The sequence below is a fragment of the Chroicocephalus ridibundus genome, chromosome 6 (genome assembly GCF_963924245.1).
Source record: "Chroicocephalus ridibundus chromosome 6, bChrRid1.1, whole genome shotgun sequence".
In the NCBI taxonomy this organism is placed as follows: Eukaryota; Metazoa; Chordata; class Aves; order Charadriiformes; family Laridae; genus Chroicocephalus; species Chroicocephalus ridibundus.
Genome location: NC_086289.1, coordinates 13999595 through 14024997, shown reverse-complemented (window position 1 = coordinate 14024997; position 25403 = coordinate 13999595). Strand labels below are relative to the sequence as shown.

Here is a 25403-nt window from a genome sequence, read left to right as displayed (position 1 = left end):
AATGACAAGGCATGGGGACAGGCAGCCCTGACACAGCTCAGAGACAGGCAGACACAATCTTGGCCTCAAAGGGGCAGGGTAGATACTGCAGAGCAAACCACAACGTCCAGGTGAGAAATTAAGTAAATACACCAAGCTCTGTGCTGCCCCAGCTACACAAACCCAGGGCTACAGCCAGCTCCGACACACCTACACAAAGTGCTGTCACAGCCAAGACCCACTTTCTTTGCCGAGAACAAAGATTAAAGCAGTCCGATTTTCTCAGAAGTTGCCGATGATTTTTAATGCTCAGCATTCATGAAGTCAGATATGTGAGAGTACAAAGTGTTGCTTCTGGTCACCCCAGAAGCCTGCCAAGGCAAGGAGCCCCAAATTTGGGAGATGCACTGAATTACTGCCCACGCAGGGCTTGCATTTACTTTCCCATCTTGTCCTTTGGACCGCAGTTCTGGAGTGTGTAGCAGAAACAACTAAGAAGATGACAATTTATAAAGAAGTAGCTCCAAAACAGACACCTTTGCACTCCGTCTATGCTGAGCACCACTAGAGAGTGGGACACACTGCTGTCACCCCTCCTAACCAGGGAGTTTGTGAGGATGCCCTCATAAGATGTGCAAGCATATTTTTGGCACTAGGGAAACCTTCCCTCAGACCATCCGATGTACGCACCGCGGCCAGGTCAGATGGATTGAGGACACCCATCAAATTGTCACCTCCTTCCATGCAAAACGGAGGGGAAAATAGTATTGACCCTTTACATTGTCTGAGCACTAATGAGCCACGTTAGAGCACAGTGCTGAAGCTGACTGTTGCCTCTTGCTAAGTCTTATTATGACTGTAAAATTAAACAGTTCATGTTAGAAGTGGTTAAATATCTCTCACTTCAGAACACAGTTCTCAGGGGAAAAAAGAAAGTTTGCAATTTCAGCAGGGCAATGCATGAGATTGTCTCTTAATTACCAAAGGAAAGGCAGCTGATTCAGTTCCTGCTATCTTAATAATTTTCCTCTCTTTGATGTCTTGATCGCATCTTTTGAACAACATGCTTGAAGCTTAACACTGCAGAGAACACTTATTTTCATAATGAAAAGGAAATATTTTGCTCCATGCATAATATTTAGTTATCCTGATAGGCTGCATTGATAGGGCTTCATATATTGTGTTTCCAAGCTAATGCTGAGTTTAAAAGAGGCCTGCAGGGTAGTGCAAGACTTCTATCTAAATGATAAATATGTAATTGGTGTACGTGTCTAGCATCTTTTAAAGTGATATCAAATGGTTTCCTAATAAGAAAGGTACAAGCACCCAAAACTTTCTTGTCCTAAGGCATAAAAAGGAAGTTCACTCGTTTCCCATTTTAGTTTTAAAAGTTAAAATTTCTAGGCCATATGAAAATGACGTTAAGCCTTTGCACAGCATGACAACATATCTACTGTTGGACAACATACAAAACCAAAAACTCTCTGTACTTCCCACAGACAGCCAAAAATCTGCAGCAAAGACACAGTTTTGAAAGCTGTCAATAACAGGCTGGGGTTTTGTGAGAGTCGCAGGGATCTGGAGAAAACAAATTTGCACGCTCCTTTGCGCTGTGCTAGAGCAACACAAAAGCAGGAGGATGACCCAGCTACACGTACACAGCACCGAATTCCTTGAGAGGCAGCTGGCCCCATGCGCTGGGATGGCAGCACTCTACAGCTGCCTGCAGTTCAGAGCTCTTCCCTTGATAAGTGGGCCCCATTCAAGATGGGCTGCGATTCAACTGATGCTGTGTAAATCTGAAGTAGTCTGAAGTCTGTAGTCTGAAGTCAATAAGGATTTCCCTGTTGGGCTGCACACCACAGTAAGGGGTAGTGAATTGTGGAGGAGAACTTGCTAAAAAGGATGTTCAGAGACAGGAAAAATGCCTCCAAAGTGTTTATGACCTGAGCAGAAAGTTTAGGGCTATGGCAAACACTCAGCCTTTGCTCCACTTCTCCATGTAGAAGCTGAGTCTTGATATTACGGGTTACATTCAATCTATCTAAACAAAACCTAGCTGCGGAGGAGTGACTTCAGGATGCAGACTTTATTTTAACCATAACACCCATTTCCTCACTCTTTTCACTTTAAACCAGATGTTTCTTATATTTGTGTGTGTGACATTTACACTTAACAATGCAGACTCTGGTCAGATTTGCTGAAACAGGGAACAAAACCATGATTAAACTACTTCCTATATGCAAAGGCGCTTTGAACATCGTGTGTGTCACAGAGACTGGCGAGTCGGAGGTACAACCGCTGCCCGGCTGAGGTCAGACATGCTTCAAGCTGCAGCTGAGCAGATGTAGGAGGCAGCTGGCCACCACTCGCCATCGCCCGTCGCTGCCCCTTCCCTCCAGCGGTTACCACCACCTCACATCTGCCAGAAGGACCAGGTGTGCTGTCCCTTGAAAGTCCAGATGAGAAAAATCCTACTAGGAAACGGGCTCTGGTTAGTCCCTGTTGTTTTGGGAGAAGGGAGGGTGCCAGGGATCAGATTTGTGGGAGGATGTGACCTCTGGCCGGGAGTAGCTGGAAGTGATGACTCTTTACCCCAGCACAGGATAGCATCCCTGAGCACAGCCCCAGGCTCCCACTGAACAGAAAAGCTTCTCTTCCAAAAAAGGAAATAATTTGGGACATTTTCTGCTCCCTGAATTGGCTAACCACAGTCTCAGAGAAATGCCAAGACAAAGCGGGTACAGGGAAGAGGACCAGGGCTGCTTTCAATGGCAGCTGCCCCTGGTTCAGCAGCACGGTCACCCTACACAGCGTGAGCCTGACTGGCTCTGGGACCCAGACCCACCTGGTCCTCTGGCAGGAGCTGCATGGGGACTTTACAAAATGGACATATACCACACTCCTGGATATAGAGCAACAACCTGAAGTCACTCCTACCAGCAACACATGTCAAAGGACAGGGACATGCACCTTCCCAAGCACCCCCATTCTCAAGAGATGCAAGTTTGGGATTGAAACAAAACAAGAAAATTAAAGGGTTAAGGTGCATCAGCCGCACTGCAGCTGGAGACAGGACCCATGGATCAATCCTCCTCAGCCCAGGTCAGAGACATGTCTGGAACAAGTCTGGGAGGAGGGGGACAAAGGAAACAGCCCTCAACGCCCACAAAACTGCAGAGGAGGTCCTTCACAGCCATTGCTTTGGTGCTGCCATTCAAGGGGCCCTTGCTGGGCGCGTTACTGCCCTACAGAGGGCCAGGGCTGACATGGCTTTGTGGCTCAGACCAAGATCCTCTCTCCTGCACTCTGTTCACCAGCCCAGCTGAGACCTATTAGCAACCAGCAAGCTTTGGACATGCCTAGAGATGGCTAAGACTGTAGCTGTCTCTAGCCCCCCTGGCAGAATTTCGGATCCATTTCTACCCCCATTCATTTGATACCTTCTTCCATGCCTTGTATTTGCCTCGCTCCAGAGCAGCTTCCAAAACGTGCTTACTTTCATCTTCAAAAAAAAGACTTCCTATCCCACTTAAGGATGCCACAGAGACAGACCCAGACTGGGGGCAGCCCAAAAACCAGCCCAGGTTCCTGTCTTGGTGACACCAGCCTCCCATGCTCTACTCATCCCTTCTCCAGTGAACTCCAAAGAGTGGAGAAAGGCTGGGACCAGCATTAACACATGCCAGCAGAGCTGGTGGGAGGCAGGGGAAGGCACTGCCTGGGTGTGAGCAACAATCATCCTGCCCTTAGAGGAATGGTGGAAAGGAAAGGCATACCCTCTGTAGCCTTCCTCGCAGGGAGGAGAGACATTCACACACCCCTGGCCACAGCTTCATCCTCTAATTTAGCACTGCACAGAGCAGAACTCTATCCAGCCACCCTCCAAAAATAAAAATAGACCGAATTTTGTTGCTGGGACAGCCCCCCGCTCTCACAGAGCCAGCCAGGGGCTTTTCCCTGCCTCGGTGCTGTCCCCTGACAGCTGAGGTGCCGAGGAGTCGGGATGTGCTGAAGGAGCCACCACAGCTGCAAGGCCAGCTGAGAGCCTAGGAGAAACGGAGCCGCTGCATTCTGCAAAATTTTGTGGAACAATCACTCCGGCGACTTTAGTTTCTTGCCCGCTACATGCACACCTCTTCCCCAGCACCAGACAGCCCATGTCGTTTTTATCAGCATCAGTTTGTGCTACCTGGGGAATGCTAAGAATGCAGCTGAATTCTGATTTAAAAATTCTTGGTTATTAGAAAATTATATTTCTAGTGAGCGAACCATATATTTCACTAGAGAAGATGAGTTTTACGGCATCCTTTGGAATATTACTGTATCTCTAAATAAGACTGAAAGAGACACTTGGTGTGTTGGAAATTTGGGCAATTTTCAGCAACAGCAATGATAATAGTATTTATATCCTGTTCCTGCTCCTTCCAGCATGAAGGAAAGCTCTTACACACAGTCTAAGAGAACAGCAACAAACACAGGATAATAAAACCACAGATTGTTGAAATACAAACACACTCAAAATAAATCAAATTAGGAGTTGTAATTTGAGAGAGGGAGGTATCTCAGGTTGTGGTAACAGACTCTACTGCTGGCAAATCCATAGCACTCCACAGCCAGAATCATCATTAGCATGTTTCTTTACAAAGATCAATTAAACCTGGGCAGAAATTAAAAGATCTTCAAGGAAACCCAGTGAAGCAGTGGGAATTGCAAAAGAGACCTTTGATTCACCTTGAATTCACCAGATGGATCATTTCATGTTGAACAAACACCAAACCACACTGAAGAGACGCAACCAAAAGCTCCCAATCCCTGAAGCCATTTCAGACAACCCACTAAATCATGTAACAGATTGATCAGACACATTACCAAAGTGCTATGATTTTCCTTAATACCTGCATTAGCTAATTCATGGCAACTTTGCATAAACCTTGAATTGCAAGAGAATTTGACTCCGTTCACCTGCAAAGAAAGCAAGTTTGCTCTACCACGTATTTGAGCAGACTATGAGTTTGCAGGCAGAGTGAGCACCCCACTACTCATGCACTGTTACTTATTAAGTTGCAGTAAATTGCCCATGCGATTTAAACTGAGATCAAAGGGAGACCAAATCCCACCCTTGTAATTTTGGCAATAGCATCTCTTTGCAAGATCAGTGTTGAGCGTGTGAAGTCAAAATCACTATTACAGCTCACTGCTCAAGCATGAGGAACCTCAATTCCTCTGCCCAGCAAACCCCCACGGACACAAGCAGGAATCCAGCTGCAGCAGAGTTAACTGGCAAGAGTCAAATGGATTTTTTCCTCAGCTGTGCGCTCCCGAAGCAAGAGAACTGAGCAATTATTGAAAAATCACCTGGGAGAAAAGACTGCAGAGAGAACATTTTGCAATAAATGTTCTTAATTTTAACCCCCTTTCTATAACATTTAAGTATTACAGTAATAACAAACCTAGTAAGTATTTTATAGCCAGAGTTACACTGCTGAATGTTAGCCTCTCTTTTTCTAGAAACAGTGACAGCTATTGGCAATCCTCCCAACTCAACTCCTCCTGCTAATCCTCATCTGCCAAGGTAACACTGCCTCAGGAAACGGGCCTAGTATCTCAGGTACATTATCATTAATGTTGTCCCGCTTTATGCTTTGTTTCCATGCCTTTGTGGGCACAACATCTCTGGGGTGGCTAAAGAGGGAGCCAGGCATCAGCTGTTTGACCCATGTGCTTGTAATCACATTGATACCACATGGCTCACAGAATCTGTTGGGTTTGAAGGGACCTTTAAATGCCATCTAGTCCAGCCCCCCTGCAGTAAGCAGGGACATCTTCAACTAGATCAGGTTGCTCAGAGCCTCATCCAGCCTGGCCTTGAATGTCTCCAGGGATGGGGCCTCCACCACCTCTCTGGGCAACCTGTTCCAGTGTCTCACCACCCTCATTGTAAAGAGCTTCATCCTAATGGCTAATCTAAACCTACCCTGCTCTAGTTTAAAACCACTGCCCCTCGTCCTATCGCTGCATACCCTTGCAAACAGCCCCTCCCCAGCTTTCTTATAGGCCCCCTTCAGGTACTGGAAGGCCACTATAAGGTCTCCCTGGAGCCTTCTATTCTCCAGGCTGAACAACTCCAGCTCTCTCAGCCTGTCTTCATAGGAGAGGTGCTCCAGCCCTCGGATCATCTTCGTGGCCCTCCTCTGGACCCGATGCAACAGGTCCATGTCCTTCTTGTGCTGAGGGCTCCAGAGCTGCACACAGTACTCCAGGTGGGGTCTCACGAGAGCAGACTAGAGGGGGAGAATCACCTCTCTGGATCTGCTGGCCACACTTCTTTTGATGCGGCCCAGGATGCAATTGGCCTTCTGGGTTGCAAGCACACATTGTTGGCTCATGTCCAGCTTTTCATCCATGAGTACCCCCAAGTCCTTTTCCACAGGGCTGCTCTCTATCACATCATCCCCCAGCCTGTATTGATAATGAGGGTTGACCCAACCCAAGTGTAGGACCTTGCACTTGGCCTTGTTGAACTTCATAAGGTTTGCTTGGGACCACGTCTCTAGCTCGTCCAGGTCCCTCTGGATGCCATCCTGTCCCTCTGGCACATTGACCACACCGCTCAGCTTAGTGTCATAGGCAAACTTGCTGAGGGTGCACTTGATCCCACTGCCTATGTCATTGATGAAGATGTTGAACAGCACCAGTCCCAGTACAGATCCCTGAGGGACACCAATTGTCACCTCTCTCCATCTGGACATAGAGCCATTGACCACCACCCTCTGGATGCGACTAGCTAGCCAGTTCCTTATCCACCAAACAGTCCACCCATCAAATCCTTATCTCTCCAACTTAGAGAGAAAGATGTTGTGGGGGACTGTGTCAAAGGCCTTGCAGAAGTCCAGATAGATGATATCCGTAGCTCTCCCCTTGTCCACTGATGCAGTCACTCCATTGTAGAAAGCCACTAGGTTGGTCAGGCAGAACTTGCCCCTGGTGAAGCCATGCTGGCTGTCTCGAATCATCTCCCTGTCTTCCATGTGCCTTAGCATAGCTTCCATGTGCCTTGGCATAGCTTCTAGGAGGATCTATTCCATGATTTTCCCAGGCACAGAGGTGAGGCTGACAGGGTGGTAGTTCCCAGGGTCCTCCTTTCTACCCTTTTTAAAAATGGATGCGATGTTTCCCTTTTTCCAGTCACCAGGGACTTCACCTGACTGCCATGACTTTTCAAATATCACGGAGAGTGGCCCATTTCACACTGAAAGGTCCCAACTGTACGACTGCCCAGGAGATGTCTTGTCTTTTCTCCTGCGCAGTCAGTTGGGATCACAGACTCCAGTCCCTCAGGCTAGCATCTAAAATTATGTGCTCCTTAAAGGGCTCAGCAATAACCTAAGAAAGCACTAAGGATAACCCTTGTCCTCACCCTGGAACATATTCTGGCAATTAGAGCAGAGGATGGACAACCAGGGTCACCTGATACTGGCCAAGATCAGCAGAAGGGATGTTGAGGTAGGCAGCTCAAGAACTCCCAGGAACAGTCCAGTTTCCAGCACACAGGCACTCAGCACCTCCTAAGAAAACAGTCTAGGACAGGCCTCTCAAAACCCCAGCAAACCCCACATCCATTCTCTCAGGGACACTCTTTCCTAATTTCACCACCAGACCATGCCAGGTCTTCCATCTTGCAGGCAAAAAAAAAACAACCCTAAGATAGATCTGTATCATTTTCCTTGCAGGGCTGCAGAGGGGTTTTCACAAGTCTCAGTTAAGCAGTATGCTGAAAGTACAAAGCATCACTGCGCTCCTCCTAGTAGCCAGCCCTGGTTCCTTCCCACCACGCGTTTTTTAGCCTCTCTACATGACTCCTCTACACAGAAGCTTTACAAAGGAGCTGCCACTGAACAACGATCACTGTCCCAGCACAAACATCTCGCTCCATCCTCACGATCCCACATACTACTACATATTCCCAACACTTACCATGAAAGCACGTGCTCCAAGGTCCTTCTGTAGTTTCACTGACACTTGTGGAGAAGCGCAAATGAAAGGCACGGCAAAGACATCAAATATAATTTAACAAGTGGCCTACTGCCAGTTGTTCTTTTACCAGCACTCCTGAAACAGGCCACAAGGCTCGGTGTGAAAACCACTGCCTTGAAACATAAGGCGCTGTGTTCCCCTCTTGGGTTTCCCAAAGAAATCAGCCTCTAAGACAGAGTTAAACATCTGAAGGGCAAATGAGTCTCAGACTGCTTTGATCAAGTAACCTGCAGCCATCCCAAAAGCCTTCTTAGTTCACTAATAACAAATTAGTCCTACAAGATGTGTAAAAACTGGCACTGAGTATGATAACGAAGACACTGAAAAATCCCCATGTCAGGTCCTGGGAATGTTCCCCATCAAAGAAGGATGGAGACACACCAGCCAGGAGGACAGCTAGCCAAATAGCCAGGGTCAAGGACAGCTTTGGGCAAGGAACTCAGTACTTTGGAACAGAGTCAGCACCCAGCTTTGTAAAGGGGACAACATTAAGCGAGGCTGATTTTAATGGCAGTAGATCTATAACCACATAACTTGGACTCGTGGGGATTGAAATCCCAGGGGTTACTATGGCCTCTCCCTTACCCCAAAGGCAAATGCCAAAAACATTAAAAAAGAGCAGATATGGAAGCTGAAAAGAGAGAATGTTTGTGTGAAACATCCCAGCATCAGTTTCGGATCATCAGCATCACAAACCAACCTACAAAGACGCTTGCTGATAATCACCCCAGCTATCTCCACCGATACACATGTGACGTAGCCGTCATTTCTGTGCCCGCCAACACGACAAGCTCCAAATGTGACCCTGGCTGTCTTCCCCAAGCACTGAGAAACTCTTGTTATGTTTGGCTCCCCTCCTGTCCTCCCTTCACAAAAACAGCACACTTCTACAACGTCAATCTGGAATTATTTACTGTTGTTGAAGCTCAGACAGAAACGGCAGGTCACCTCTCCTCTCAGCCAAGCGGGATGCATTCACGGCGTATTCCTCCCAGGAGCAGAGGCTGCCCAAACAAGAAGGCTTCACCCAAGTGCTCTGGCAACCCTGCCAAGCATCTCATCAGGCAAGTTGCTGCCCTCTAAAATGATGCCCTGCGTCTCTCATGCTCTGTTCCCGAGACCTGCTGAAAACTACTTTATCTATGCTTTCAGAACATTAAATAGGCACCATCTGCTTAAGATTACCCTCATTAAAGCTAACATAACATAATCAGCCACGTTTTCTCTTCTCTGCATTTGCAAGTGGAGTGTGACTTGCAAGGCTTTGGGACTAGCTCTGAAACTCCCTGAAGGGAAGAAAATGAAACCGTGAAAGAACCACGGTTCTTTCTCCAACATTTCTCTCCAACAAGCATCCTCCTTCACACTGACACAGCGCACAGCTCAGGGACAGACCAGACCCAGGAACCCATCTCCTCCAAACCACACCTGACTACATCTGGCAAATCACCCCACTGAGGTCAACCTCATTCCCAGGTGGCTGCATCTGGCCCCTGCCAACATGGGCAAGGCTGTTCTTGGCAGAGCAAATTAAGCCACTACATGCGTGAAGTTGCCCAGACTGAATTGTTGTCACATCCTGGGCTAAACAGTTCACTTGTATTCAGTCTGCAATGACTGTGAGAAGCGTAGGGCAGGGAAACCTGTTCGCTGTGCACCTTTGAGGGTGACCTCTTCTACAGGAGGAGGCTAGAGCAGCTCAGCAGAATGAAGGCTAAGAAGAGACACAACCACTCTCAACAAAACAGAGGAGAGAAGCGAGACAGCAGGTCAAACCAAACTGACTGCGATGAGACCTGTTTATGCCAAAGGGCAATAATGGCATGAGAACAAATGGGGTGGCTGTGAACAAAAATGTCTACACTGGAAGTTATTAACCATCAGAAGTAGTCCGAGGCTTCCAATCAACCCAACCCAAGCATCTTGAAGGTTCGTATGTGGGAAAGCAACATGCTTGCACACCATTAATGACCTAGGTCTGTTCCAGGTCCATGTTCTACAGTCCCATGACCCCCATATGCAACACTTTCAGTCATAAAAGAAAACTTCTTCCATCTGCCCAAATTATCCACTAGTCTTGTGAGGGCTCCGAGAAGGCACTTCTGTCAGGAGATACATTGCTGCACACCCACTGCTTTCCCTGTCTGATCTGCCTACCTTGCAAAGAGGTGCCGACGCACAGAGTGTTGGGGGATCCTTGGATGAAAGGCATTAGATAAGTTCAAAGCCTGAATATATACTAATAGTAATATCAAACACAATACCTCTACAAAAATAAATTGCCACTTGACCTGAGGCTGGGAAGCAGAAAGTGATCTGCCAAGGCCCAGACGTGTGACACTAGCCAATATACACGTGATAGGATGCAAAAAAAAAAAAAAAAAAAAAAAAAAAAAGGCATATGGAGCAGAAGAGGGAGCTGAAGGTGATGATGGGAGGCTCGTTTCCTCACTGCGTACACTGCTCTTCCTAACTTCCTCTAGTCAAGACTCAACAACTCTCACCAATATTTGCAATATGCAGCAAGCCTCAGAAGCCTGAGCTTGTGCCCCACAGTAAGGTGGCATCTGGGAAAGCATCAGAACACCCAGGCTGGGCCAAAGTGAAGTTTTATCTAAGCTCAGTACCCTGTTTTTAATGAAGCTAGATGGTAACTGCTTAATAGCAACAAAGAGCACACAGCATGCCTAGTCTTCTAGCAATTGGGAGATTACAGACTTTCTGACCCAACCGCATATCTTGACTACTGTGTTTAACAGCAGTCAGCCTTGACCCCAGAAATTTGTCAATTCTTCTTTTGAACCATTTGTACTTTCAGCCTTCATAACACCTCTCATCAAGGTATTGCACAGCCTAATTACACAGTGGAGAAAAAACATTTAATTTTATTCCACCTCGTACCCAAGAATGTCCTAACTCCTGCATCACTGCCAAGAGGCTGAACCTGTTCCTCTCCATCACCTATCACTGCCTGTAGCAGAAGAATTCAGGATCTGCATTCAAACTAGCATCTCTCTCTTTCCTCTTCCCTCTGCCTCTAGACTACTTCACTACTTCAGCTGATTTGGGATATCATTTCAGACAGGTCTCGGTCTGAGATGGATTGGACTGTTACCAGCCCCAGAAAGACCAACTAGAGCTATGGATGGGGGGCTTGTTTGTTTTAAGCCTATTAGCTTCCAACCACTGAAGGTGACTGTAAATCTTTACTTTCGTAACTTTCACAGAGACAGCTGGAAATAAGCCTAGAAGCAAAACAAGGAACAATAGTTACACGAATGTTATAAATGGCTTTATTTCATCTGTGGTGAGTGTTGTTTCTGAAAGCTAAAGGAAGTTAATTTATAATGTTCGCAATTTGACAACCAGTCCTTTTAATAGGAACTCAGCTATTGTGCTTTGAAACAAACAGGAGCTAACATGGGTGGGGTATTGCCCCTGGCTATGACTTGGCTATCATCTTATCAATTAGGAGCAAGGCTGTGCTGCAAATCCCTTCACCTTGTTTTGCATGCAGGAACTCATGAATCCAAAAGTTTGCCTTGGCTAAAGTCACCAGAAGATGAAGCTTTACAAACCAAGGCATCTTTGCTAAACAGGTACAGGAGCCTCATGTAAGACAAATAGGTTGGAAAGCGTTAGCCACAACTGCTAGACCCTACACATGTTTCCCATAAAGCATCTGTAGGCTTTTGATGGACACAGAGACCAGAACACAGGCAACAGTGGGAAGAAAGAGCCTGGGAACTCAGATAAAGCCCCAAAGTGACTGGACGTTTGTTGACGACAGCACTGTAAAGTTGGCTTTGGTGTTTGGCTCCTGGTAAAACAATGACATAATGCTGTGTTTACTAGCAGGGAAATGTGAGGGTTGGAAATGGGTCTGTAAAAAAACCACTAACACGGTTTTTTGACAAGCCAACAGATTAACATCTATTGTCACTGGGGCAAGGCCAAATTCGGCTGGAAGAGGTCCAGGAGTTTGATGTCACCAAGAGGCTTGCAAGGACGTCAGCTAAAGAGCACTCCCATGTCATTTCAGCATTCACTGCTGTGTTACTGCCTAAAGCAAGCTATTACCACCATCTTCTGTTTAACCCTTTCTGTCACAACATGCAGTAAAGACAATGTGTTGGCCTTTTGGCAATAGGGGTTTGACCCATATCACAGCTCGCATTAACGAGATGCAGAAGATTGATGAAGGACCATGCAGATCAGGGTGCTGTCAGATAAAACACATATTCAATCGGGTTTGGACTGTCAGTCCTGTGTTAGTACTAATGACAGTCTCCACCATTCTACAAATAGAAACAGAGGCATCATTTCCTCATTTGACTTCTTAGGATGTTTTCAAGTTGCCTGTGATCCAAATCACAAGGGCAGTTGCACCTTTGGACCAACTTGGTGCAAGTCAAGGTCTTTATCAAAACGCAGCCAATACCTCTCACGCAGCAAGAGAATGGCCAAAAGGCTTCAGGTCCTCACCAACAAGATCCCAACACGAGGAAACCTGGACTCCCACAAATGCCAGTGCCTGGTAGAGAATGATCTCACTCTACTCACCCGATAAGTTAGAGCCCTCATGTTAACATGGTACGCAGACCCCACAAAGCCCTCAGCACTCAGGAAAAGCTTTATGTCACCCTTCCTCAGGGGTAAAGCCTGCAGTAAGCACATCAGTGCTATATGCTCCGTCCTTCTACAGACCCTCAAAACCTAGTGCAAGGCCCTGGTGCTTGTCCTCAAGATACTCTTCAGTCCAGCCCTACAATATTTGGAAGGTCAATCAGAATTCCATAATTAAGACAATAGGAAATAACCCCATGCTGTGGGCAAGATTAGAGCTTTTTAGAAGAAGGGAAAAAAATGAAAGAATAAAAGACTATTCTTAAGGTCTGGCCAGGACTGTGGCATCAGCTCCAACGGGACCTGAAGATACTTTGCAAACCTCTGCTTTCTACCCCATTTCTTTGACCATGCCCTCTTCCTGCTCAAATGCAGAGCAACATATAAGTTAAAACAGAAGCAAAACACACGCATGAATGCGCAAAGTCTCACATCAAGACCCCAGTTCCTCCCAAACATCTGCATACTCCCCCAATGCAAGAAGAGAAGAATTATGTAAAACAGTAATTCCAGTGTTCATCCTGGCCAACACCAGGGCACAGAGATATACAGCATTACTCAGAGCTGAAGGAACCAGTTGAAAACCCAACACTGCCACATCCAAGAAATCTGGCCAACCCCTTCAGCAGTGAGGCCAAGGGTTTGAGTGGCAATGCCTTGGTCCCATCCCCAGGATGTATGTCCTCAGATCTTGCTCACTTGGGCCACAGCCTCAGTTCATTCAAAAAAAGGAGACTCCCTCCTGGATGGCAGTGCCTCTCACACACCAGTACACACTGTCACTCTCCAGTGCCACTAGCAAATTGACACTGCTAGACAAAAAGCTACTGGTCTTTATGCCAGGAGGACAGAGGGAAGTTTAAAGACAGACTGATGCACTCTTCTGTCCAGAACATGACTACTACAATCTCCAAGGGTCGCTACCCATGACAAATTCACTCAAAATATTTTTAGTTTAAACTGAACTATTTATACTTATCCTTACAAATCAGGGATGTCTGTATTAAAGGATGAAATGCAAGCTACAGCTGCCCAGCTCAGAAACAGGTGGAAAGCTGCTTCCCCAAAACAGTCCAGAGTTTTGACACAGATCGTTACAATCACGAAGACAGCAGCAAAAGATTAAACAGAAAATCTCTTTTTGAGCAATAACAGCCGGAAGACTCTTCCGTATGCCTCAAGTGAGAGTATTTCAGAGGCTGGCTACTGGGCTAGATTCCCTTTGAGTAGAACATCCTGTGTTGTCTTTATAAAACACCTTCTGCTGAAGCATTAGAGGAAAACTTATCTGGATTGAGGGAAAGGAAAGAATTTGTTAAGGGTGTCCAAGGCTTATGAAATGCAGAAGACACAGGATTGTTATCTCTTGGTATGTGGAAAACCAGCATGGATGTTCCTCTAGAATCAGTCACTTTTTATTCTTCTCTACTTCATAGAATTGCCTAGGTTGGAAGGGACCTTTCAGATCATCTAGTCCAACCACCAACCAAACTCTGACAAAAACCGTCACTAAACCGTATCTCTAAGCACTATGTCTAAAAACCTCCAGGGATGGTGACTCAAGCACTTCCCTGGGCAGCCTGTTCCAATGCTTAATAACCCTTTCAGTGTAGAATTTTTTCCTAATATCCAGTCTAAACCTACCCTGGTGCAATTTGAGGCCATTTCCTCTTGTCCTATTGTTTGTCACTTGGGAGCAGAGACTGACCCCCACCTGGCTACAGCCTCCTTTCAGGCAGTTGTAGAGAGCGAGAAGGTCTCCCCTCAGCCCCCTTTTCTCCAGGCTGAACACCCCCAGCTCCCTCAGACACTCCTCGTAAGACTTGTGCTCCGGACCCCTCACCAGCTTCACTGCCCTTCTCTGGGCCCACTCCAGCACCTCAATGTCTTTTTTGTGGTGAGGGGCCCAAAACTGGACACGGCACTCAAGGTGGGGCCTCACCAGTGCTGAGTACAGGGAGACAATCACTTCCCTAGTCCTACTCACCATGCTTCAGGCAACAGCTCTAATCTCTTGTTACTAACAGAAAATAAGCACCCCTTTTGTTAATAAAAAGAGATATTACCAGCAATGCTGGCTGAGGGATTCTGACAGTTTCACCTGATACATAAAACACACACACAGAGCTTCCCTCCTACTCCCGGCTTGCTTCTCTCCTGTGCCAGAACCCAGCTCCAGAGCCTGTTTTAATCCCACTTAGGAAAATGCTGAAATCCAGTATTTCTTCCTGTGACATATTTGGGAGATGGGAGGAGGGAGATGCACTTAAGCTGCTCCCTGTGGCTTTCTTCCAGGAAAATACTTCACATATCCTTGTTTGTTTGTTTTTAAATTCTAAGTGATTTTAATGCCGGTGAAAGTTGCTGGAGTGACAGCCCTGGGAAACTGCAAACCTACTTACACACTAGCAGGGACTGTGCCAGCTGCTGCTCTGCTTCTGCTGAAGACCAGGAGCTCAGCTGCCTCTTGTAGCACCTATCCCACAAATAACCCTCCCTCAGCTCAGGCTCCTCAAGATGAGGCAGGTGTCAGAGACTGACAAATTTTCAGGCAAATGAAATATGCTGAGCCCAGAGACAGTGCAGCAAAGCACGCAACAAGGCAGGAGAATGGAAAAATATTTAAAACTGATTGTCAGAGTATTTTGCTTGGGGTCAGAGGGGTCTACCCTGGGCTTGCACCTGCTGGAGAGGGGAAAATCAGGAATAACCTTCTATCCACAAAAATACATGTGTGGGTTAATTTATAAATAATAACAGAACATCCTGAGCCAGAGTAGGAAAGTCTCCAGGCATGCCGAAGGAGCAATTAGAAATCTCATCTTCACAGAGCTAGAAAAATGGTAACTCAGATGCTCTCTGTTGCATCAGACCCCCGAGGGTGCAAGAATGCCTGGCAAGAAGATTTCACCTCTGCCAGTGAGCTTTTTTGACAGGGAATACAGACACCAGAGAGAGATCAGACAGCAGCAGCTGGTAGCCTACGACCAAGGGCCTTGCTATCAGAAAGACCATACTCCATGCTTCACCTCAAATACCTCCACAGACCCTGGGACTCCAAGACAGGAAGGAATGCCCTAGAGGAACAGGCTTACAACCGGCTGGCATCCTAAATGTACCTTTTGTCAAAGGGGAACATAGCTTTTATATCATCCCATTCATTACCGTGTCTGCTGAACACTATTAGGGAAACAAGGATCTGACTCCCATTTCCGGATAACGACATGACCTCGCCATTCTGCAACCCCTGCTGCCAGGGGTGGACCTGCTGGTAGAGGAATATGACTCAAACTCAGGGGTTTCAGAGCCTATGCTAGCAGTCAGCCCTTAGGTAACACATCTTTACAGTCTATAAAAGGTGAGTAAACCCTGTTCACTTTGCAGCAGAGCACACTGAGATCCAGAAAGGTTAAACAAACAATCCAAGGCCACACCACCAGTAAAGAGGACATGTGAGCTCTTCTACAACATTGTACAATGTCTTGTGTGTATCACTTGTGTGTGCACTGGACATTAGTTCAAACCTTTCTGGATGATTTGTGAACTTTCTACATTAAAGTTTGCATTTATAGGCATGTTCTGGACAGTGGAGAACCACGTTTCCAGTATTTCAGGGACAACTATGGAAGACTTCTGTAAGGGAGACAGAATGGCAGTGTGGAGCTCCTGTTTAAACACAGCTATGGTTAGTAGAGGTTTGACATGGTTCTCCCTGTGAACATAGATAGGGGTGTTTTCCTTGCAAACAAGTTTGCATCAAGCCTATAAAATCATGCTGCTGACTGCCGAGAGCGCAGGAGCCTCGTGCATCACCGTGTTTAGCTAGCGTGGTTTATAGGAAAAATAAAACACACCCCATTGGTCAGCGAAACAGTGCCAGCAACATATCAAAACATAATTATTGCTAGCTAGGTTTCAAACACAGTACATATGGGACCACACACGTATTTATGGACACTTAAAGTCTATGAATATTTTATTCCATCTAACGAGTCAACCATCACAAACTAAATAAGTTGCGTTGTGAAGCTATGGTACACCCAGATCCTGGGCTAGAGTAGTCGGTGACTATTAAGACCAATTAAGAATACACTGCAGCATACTAGTGCAATATGTGAAATTGTGGTGAAGACACAGATTTGGGGATGTGTATTCTGCCCACAGAAGTCGAACGCCCCCAGTCTAAGGACTCGGTTAGTTACCTATGCATTGAACTCCTCTTCCAAAATCTGGAATAAGGAGTAGCTTTGCCAAAATCAATAGCTCAGTAAAATCAAGAGGAGAATCTTTACAACTGCCACAAAGGTCACCCTAAGCATGAGAGCACCAGTTACCACATTCAAGCACTTACAGGTACTACAACGAATAGAGTATCTCTCTCTGCTCTACCTTCACCCCAGGACAATTTAAAGCATTACTAAATTATCCTCCTTCACACTCGTTCTTTGTAGTGATGCCTAAATGACTACCAGACAGTAGCTTGGGTTACCATTATGTTGAGACCATCACCTGCTCAGCTAGTTGATATTGTCTCACTGCCCCCACCTGCCTGTATCTGTATGTCATCACTTATCTTAACAGCCCAGGACAGAGACCACCTTTCAGGTCTGCCTGCACACGTTTCAGTGCAAAAGCATCCTTGCTTTGTAATAAAGGCTCTTATGACTATACCATATTACTGATGTTTAGTGAGTGTAAGTCTGAAAGACTGATTATTATTATATATTCACTTAGAAGGTGGTGCAAAGAATAAGTGAACAGGCTAAAGTGGGAAGGTTCTAACTAGGTTGCAAGATATTCCACTTAAAAATCTTTTCAGGTGAAGAAATATACCTGGTTTCCTTTTGCTTCCCCCCTCGCCCCAAATGTGATGATATCCCTGCCTAGAAGAGGGTAACAAAGAGATTCTGGAGAATGTATTTTTGCTTTTATAGTAAAGACAAAGGGAGATGCACTATATTAAAAAACATAGTAATTACAAACTTCTCAGTAAAACTTTCAATAAAGCGTCTCTCTGAAGGTGTGAGCAAAGGCCCAGGAAGCTACTGGGAGGTTTTTTTTCCATTGACTTGACAGTATTTGGTTTTGACACTACCTGATTAAGCAGCAGACACCACTAATTTCAACAGTATGCTACTGTGCAGCTCTCTGCTTCTTCATGTAATATTTACACAGCACACTCCAGGCAAGAAGGTGTCAGCTCTAGCTGCAAGAAAACATTCAGCTTCACAATGCCAAACAACACACAGTGCTGTCAGCCCCCTCTAATGATCCTGCTCTTCTCCGTGGTTACTGGGGACCAATTCCCTTTGCGTGAGCAGACACGGATTAAGAGGATACAGCATGAAAAAGGAAGATCAAAAAAAAAGAAAACCACCTCACGTTAGAAGGTCCAGCTGTTTCCTCCCAAATGACTAAATTAGAGAGCTTGTACGTCACCTCCTGCCTCAGGTAGGGTCATATTGAATCCCTCTTCCTGTTTAATCCGTATAAAATGGGAAATGGGTTTTGAGGAAGACAATGACAGAATACGAGAGTAGTATTTTTTCAGGCTGTGTACTTTTATCAGATAAGTTGCAAGACTGCTTTGGAAGCCAAAGAAAAGAATAGAAAATGCTGCCACACACTTCATAGGTGGCCTTGGGCCAACCACTTAACCTCTCTTTGCCTCGCCTTCTGGATGAGGGTATCAGCATATACCCTACCTTGCACGGATGGGAGGAGGGCAATACTCCTCAGCCGTCCATGCTACGTGCATGGGTGGGATGAACACACAGACTGCTCTGGGATGCAGGAAGTCTGGGCTCCATTTCCTATTCCACCCCTTGCTTCCTTAGGATGTCTGTTCATCTCCATCTCCCTCTCCCATCACCCTGTTCAGGAAAAAGGCATGATTTGGTCTCTCCTCTCCTCCCCCTTTTAGCTCAAAGCAGCGAGACTGGCATAATTTTGACTACAACCCATCAAGCTGTGTTGCACAGGTGGGCCCCGGCACCCATCCACCCACCCCACTCAGGCTCTTATGAAGCCACTGGTCACCTGCAGCTTGCAGCAGCTGAAAACATTTGTGCTGTCTCTGAGGTCAACATCTGCCCAGTAACCACGTCACAGTTAGAGTCAATAGCAGCATCTTCCTTACTTCTAAAATGGAACTTGGAGGCTTTTGGAGCTGTTGCCCCCAGCTCATGGCCTTGCTAAAAGCTTTTCTCTGAGCTTCCTTTTGGCTGCCCTCCCGGCACGCTGCAGGCTCAGCCACAGGAGAGCCAGTGCAGGCAGCCTGCTGGGATTTAAAGCCTCCTGCGTTATTTCATTCCGCCCTGACCACAACAAATCTTGTCTCTCTATTGGTTTTTAATCTATTCCTAGGGCTGGGGACAGCTATTTACTTTACAAACTGTCGAACTGAGATACTACCGTCTCTTGGCTGAACGTTACCACCGCACAGTTCTGCTGGAAGAAAGGACTGTGAGTGCTCCTTAATCTGCCAGGCTACCCTACTGCCCGCCGAAGAAGCCTTGAGTCACAGAAGTAATAACTGCCAGACAGTGCATGATGAAATGCAGGTTGATGCCTAAAATTTCCCAGCTACTTTGCAAACCTGCCTTGAACAAGCTCAAAGGACTGGTCACTTCCTAAGATAAGGTAATACAGAAAAGACTCCAAGAGAGAATCACATGCAGGTACGGCACTGGAAGGCTAAGAGGATGCTGAGAAAGGGAAGAAAAATCAATCTCTCAAGGCAGTGAATAGGAAAAATCCGTACTTTATGTCGGCCTCATAAAACAACGGTGCCCAAAAAGTAAAAAACCCAACAGGACACGGAAACTAAACCCTCTGATGTTAGGGAAGAATTTCACTTCAACAAGCAACATTTCCATCAAGAACTGGTTGTAGTGATAAAGAAGAGAGAAGTCTTCTGAGCAGGCAGCTTTGGACTAGCAAGGTTTGATCTCTCCCTCCTGCTATCCCTGCTTCTCTGGACATTTGGGAGCAGGGACAAAGAGTTGAACAAACCTGAAGAGAACTGCCTATCCACAGTTCCCAGGTATTTCAGAAATATCAACTTTTCTTCCTGACATGTTTCATCCGACATTAAAAAACAATGACAATTTTGTAGTCTACAAAATTGTAAGATTTGCATCTAAAACAGGCAGAGCGTTGGAAATTATCCTTAAAGACATATGTCTACTCCAGCAGGGTGGTGGTCTACATACGAAAAAGCCACTGCAAGGGAAAGGGAATATTTTACCTCAATCTGCTTTCTCCTGAGCTCTCCTCTGCTATATGCACAGGGGATCACAGCCATCTTTGACGTAACTCTTGCCAACACACCAAAGTTCAGTTCTAAGGAATGACGAAGTCATGGAGCAGCCTGCTAATTTTCTGGCTTTTTCCCAGCACCCCAGGCAAAGATAATAGTAATAATAATTCAGACCAGTGAGTCAAGCTGGATCATGACCCCTGGAAGGAAAGCCACACAGGGTGTCTTGATGGGGGGAAGGGAGAAGCAGAAAGTGGATCATAAGTCCTAAATAGGTACTCCATCTACTCATCTAACGCTGCCTTCTGGTTCTCATCGGGTCCCTCACTGCACTCTACGCACAGGCCACTACCCATGTGAGCTGCAGGTGTGTCACATCCTGTTCACTCTGGAAGAGATCTGGCTCACATGCTCCAGCTCTACTAATTAAAAGGGTCCAAAAAAGCCTGGCTGAGCCTGTCTTACCCATGAGCTACTGGTATTTCTAGCATAAGTGGCACACGGAGCTCCTCAACTCAGACCTGCAGGCAAGGCCACACTGGTTCATTTGATGACCCAAGCATGGGGAATCCAGCTCCTTCTCCATGGTAGCAATGAGGGACCAACATAGGAACAAAGATCCTTGCCACTAAACCCATGATATGTCCACACCCTTCTCGTCAGTACCGGCCCAGCAGCTTGCAACAAAGAGAAATAAAGCCATGAAGATGACTGATTGCATCCAAGTGGCTCTTGAGCCTAAGCAGGAGCAGATAAGGCACAAGGAACAAATCTTGACCATAGCTGCACAAGATTTTTCTTCAAAACGTGCTGACATTTTACAACAGATCACCCGTGACAAGCACACTCACATTCTCCTGGGGGCAGTGCTGAAACCCAACACAGCAGGATTCAATCCCTTACAATTCAGGAAGACCAGTGCTCCGAGTTTAGCAACCATATCCATGCAGCAGAGAGATTCCTACAGGAGCGATCTCAAGACTTTCAAAGATGGCATTAGGAAACAGTTACTGTTCGGAGGAACTGGGACAGTATGCAGACATCTCTGACAACTAAAATCAGCAATGCACCTCACTAACTGGAAAGAGACAGGGCAGCCACTTGGAAAGCAAAGCATTTTACCTTCCCTCCGTGCTGTACAAAGCTGAAAAACACACAAAGCCCAACTGCAACAGTAGAGTAGTGCTGGAAGAGGAAATCTGTACTGATGTATCCATTCCTGCCCTTGGGACAACACAGGCACACTTAGAGACCTCAGAAATGACCCTAAGCATATAAACTTCTAGTGAGATAATGCACATCAGTAACTACTCAGTCCTCTGCAGAAGAGCAAGTGGTCAGGAAGGGGGGTGGGGGACCCCATTCATTTGGCTTCTAATGAATGTTTGCCATCACCCAGGTGCTGCAAAGCCGTGAACAGGTGAAGGTGCTAACCCTAAGAGTCACCTCAGGCACCTCCCTGAGAGCAGAATCTAGCACATCTGGTAGGCAGTGGCTCCCTGCAGGGCTTCTAAAGCAGTTAGACATTTGGGTAAAGAGTAAGCTATCTGCCTAAAGATAACCTGGAAAGAGAGAGAGGAGGATGTCTTGTTTAAGCTCCTCAATGGATAGTTAAAGGAGACAAGCATCAGCTGTGGGTCTTTTTAAATAGAGAATGTATTTCTGGTTTGGGATCATTTCATGTTTAATTCGGACAATCACAATTTCAGACTAAAAGCCAGAGAAGCTTCATAACCAGATCAAACTTCAACAACTGAGAGAAGAGACTTTCAGACTGTTTAAAACTTAGCAGGGGCTGGAAAAGGGATTTGGATTTTATTACCAGCTTTTTCTCTTCAGGATGATTAACTGACACCTTCAATCATTAACCACAACATCCTAATCCACCCAGCTTCACCACAGCACTGCTCAGCCAATGTATGACCCCTGTTGCACCAAGGGTCTTTCCAACAAACCCAGACTTGACCTTCCTGACATTGTTCTTGTTAAAAGAAAAGGAAAGGGGGAAAGCAAGGTGATTTAACATTTTTGAAGCGTTATCAAGCACAAATCAATTTTTAAAAGACCATCAGTATGAAGAAAGAATAGGAAATTAATTGAGAAAGTCAAAAGCTATAAGAGCAGCAGTAGCTTATATTAGGGATGTACCATACAATAGGCATGTGGTTATTGATCCAACCTTCTGTTTATCCTTTCACATGCTCTCAGGCAGGGCCCCCAGCCAAACGGGTGGCATCGTGCTACCCACTTGCTGACTGGGACACAGAGGGAGGCACTGCAGACTCCTTCCCCCAGCAGTGATTTCATAGGAGGGGGAAGCTGGCTGGGTTCATATCAAATAGCACTGGATCTAAGAGTCTAATCTCTTCGCATGTGCAGAGCCCTACAAATCCTCCAGTGAGGCATTAATCTCTTCAGAAGTTTCACATACAAGGATAACAGCAGAGGATATGCAAAGCCACCTTCTTTCTTTTAGTTTCTTGAGTCAAGGCCACAAAAGCTATGCTGGTAACATGAAAGACATCTGCTCCAGGGAATGATTCCTGGCATCTAGGCCTAGCAGTGCAAGGGCTTATGTGCTACTCACATTTAGCCCTCTGCGTGTACCCACAATGCCTAAGATTTGCCTTCATCTCTCCAGGCTCCACCATGGCCCTGAAAGATCACAATTAAAAGGAAAGGGTGTCAGGTTAAAATGCCTGCAATACCCATGTCACCATCTACCAGAGAAACACATAGTTAATCTGATGCCAAAGTACATGTCGCATAGCCTTAAGGCATGGCATGAAGGTGTTTATGTATGCTGGAAGTAGACAGGCTTTTTGATATTACAGAGACACATAAGGCAGAGAGCACCAAGCTTTGCATTCTCCAAACTATCCACAGGCAATAGAGAGAACTAAAACCCAAGCCAGGTTTATCTTGATTTCAGAAGAAAACAGTTGTTTCATATTAAAAAAGAGCACAGAACGAAACTAACAGTGATCAGTGGATCAGGTCCAGGGAATTAAGTTCTTTGACAGTGCAGGCTCACCCTCAGTGAGTTACTCCAGCCAAAGACAGATGAAAGGCTGCAGCGCATGCATCTGCAGCAAACTGCAATCTAGGAAATGAGGAAGAGTCCAAAACTTTTGGACCTGTGGGCGAATTCATTCATCTAAAAGAAAGAGATTCACAAGGACATGGATAACTATTATTTTAAAATTAATTACTCCGGTGCTTGTTTGTGAACCAAGACCCTATTGTGTTGAATACTGTGCAACCAGAGATTAAGAGTAAGTGGGAGAAAAGGCAGACAGAACACTAGTCACCCAACAAACCATTTAGTTTGTGATTTTTTGGCAAAGAACTGGACACACAGGGATGTGGAACTGTTGTGCAGAAAACAATATTAGAAAAGGTATACTGAGAGAAGGGTGAATGTGAAGAAATAGATTTTCCACTAGAAGCATTAAAGAGAGCTTCTTAGAACAGTTTAGATTACTGCTATTAAAATGCAAGGACAATGATCATCAAGGAAATACAGATGTGTTTCTGCAGACAAATATGGGAAATATTTTCTTTCAAAACTGTAAATACAGGGTTTAAAGCCTTGTTTTCTGGTTATTTTCCAAAAAATAAGAAATTAACAACATCGATTTCTCTTGGCGATCCGGAAGGTATTGTTACCATTTCTTTTGCATATGTTTGTGCTTGGCAGACATACTTCTCTGATGCTGAATTGCTGCCACCTTTCAGGTGAGATAACAGCCTGCGGTGGTGTCAGCCACAATTCACACCAGCAGCTTGCAAAAGCTAAAGAAGCCTTTCCCGCCTGGAAGCAGTGAATGAGTAATAGACTGAATGCACAGGTCCAGCTGGCAACCTGAGAGGACACGAGACCTAAAACTTCCAACTCCTATGAATTGGGCACAAGATGCTTAATTCCACGGTAGATGAGAGCTTCAGCTTTACATCTACAAATCAGCCTCTCTCAGCAAAATAGTGCCCTCTAGCCTTAAACTGGGTTACAGTTTGAGCCTTAGAGGGAAAAAGCTCAGTGATACAAAATAGTAATAGAAAGCTTTATGATGATCTTTGGCCTTATCTTTCAGGCAACCCATCCGAATGCTGACCAGCTCTGAAAAAATCTGTCAGACATGCAATGCCAGGAAATACAGTATACTCCAAGTGATTTCACACCAGATGCAACACCCCCTCAGGCTTTTCCTTACCAAAGCTGGATGATTTACCTTCTCCATACACAAAATCCAACCTTCTGTGTATTAAAATACAGGTTGTATTTTGAGGAAAGAGTTAAAGGATTTGATGCAACTAAAACCTAGAAACAGACAACAGAGAGGGAAGAAAAGATGCCTTCTCTCCTTATGTGGATGGGCAAAAGCTACTCCACTGTATGCTGCAAACTCCTGCAGGCAGAGGACACTTCCACATGACACCCTGCGATACTAGAGTCTAGGAAGGTTGTTAAAAATCCTCCTCTGATGCTGCGCTATTGGCAGTAAGGTGTGAAAGGAGGAAGGCGAAAGAGAGATGAAAGAAATCCCAAACGCAGAGTCTGCCTTGATAACCGTGCAGACAGGCTCCCCTCTCAAAAAAGGTCTTAATGTAACTTATGGGAGAAAACGAGTAAAGATGCATTCAGCACCTCTGGACCACTGACCCCACGGCAGGAGAGCCTTGCTCCGCTCCCCACCGGGCACTCTGTGTTGCCGTGGCCAGGATGGGGACAAGCTAGGGAGCCGAGAGACCCATCCCATCCTGTGCTGGATCTTGCTGGGCAAGAAGGGAAGATCCACCTTCAGGAGGGAAGGAAACTTCAAAATTGTAACATATATATATATAAAAAAAAAAAAAAAAGCAGGCAAACAGCCAAGCAGGCGACGAAGAAGGGTGAGGGAGAAGAGCTGCATTTCCATAGCACGCTGCCTCTCCGCACGCCGTGCGGGACCCCGCTGTCCCCGGCCGCCCGCGGTCGCCTCACCTGCGTCCCCGCAGGGGCAACCGGGGCGGGGGCGCCGGTAGCCGGGGCTGCCGGGGGGCAGGTTCCATGCCCAAGGTCAGGCTAGGGACGGCTCCGCGCACCGCACCGCGACCGGCCCCGTCCCGTTCCGTCCCGCCGCCCGCACACGTGCGCCGGCCGCCGCAGGACCGGGGGGTCTCGGCCGGGCCCAGCCACCACTCACGTAGTGCTTGGAGGGGTTCCTGCGCTTCTCCACGTCCACCACGTTGGCGTCCAGCACGCTGTAGGACAGCATCTTCGCCCGCCCCGCGGCGCTCCGCCGCTCCCTCCCGACGCTGGCAGCACCCTCCGCCGCGCTGCCCGCCGCGGCGATGCCGGCCCGCGCGGCGGGCGGGCGGGAGGGAGGATGCCCCGGTGCCGGCTCCGCCCCGTGCCGAGGCAGCAGCTCCCCCCTCCCGGCGGCGGCGGCCACCCGGCTCCGCGCCCTGCCCCGCTGCCTCAGGCTGCGCGGCCAGTGCGGCGGCGGGAGGGGCAGGG

The 25403-nt window shown here is 46.6% G+C and overlaps 1 protein-coding gene across 5 annotated transcripts in view; it reads right to left on the bottom strand.

Annotated features, from left to right (window-relative positions):
* SH3PXD2A (SH3 and PX domains 2A) overlaps positions 1–25182 on the bottom strand; it is a 275496-nt gene extending 250314 nt beyond the window's left edge. For all 5 annotated transcript variants that reach the window (XR_010071697.1, XR_010071696.1, XM_063339359.1 and 2 more), the window contains exon 1: positions 25090–25182. Coding sequence is in view for 3 of the 5 variants with exons in the window: in XM_063339359.1 (XP_063195429.1) it covers positions 25090–25161 (72 nt within the window). In the remaining 2 variants the exon portion in view is untranslated. The remainder of the gene's footprint in view (positions 1–25089) is intronic.
* Between the last annotated feature and the right edge of the window lie 221 nt (positions 25183–25403).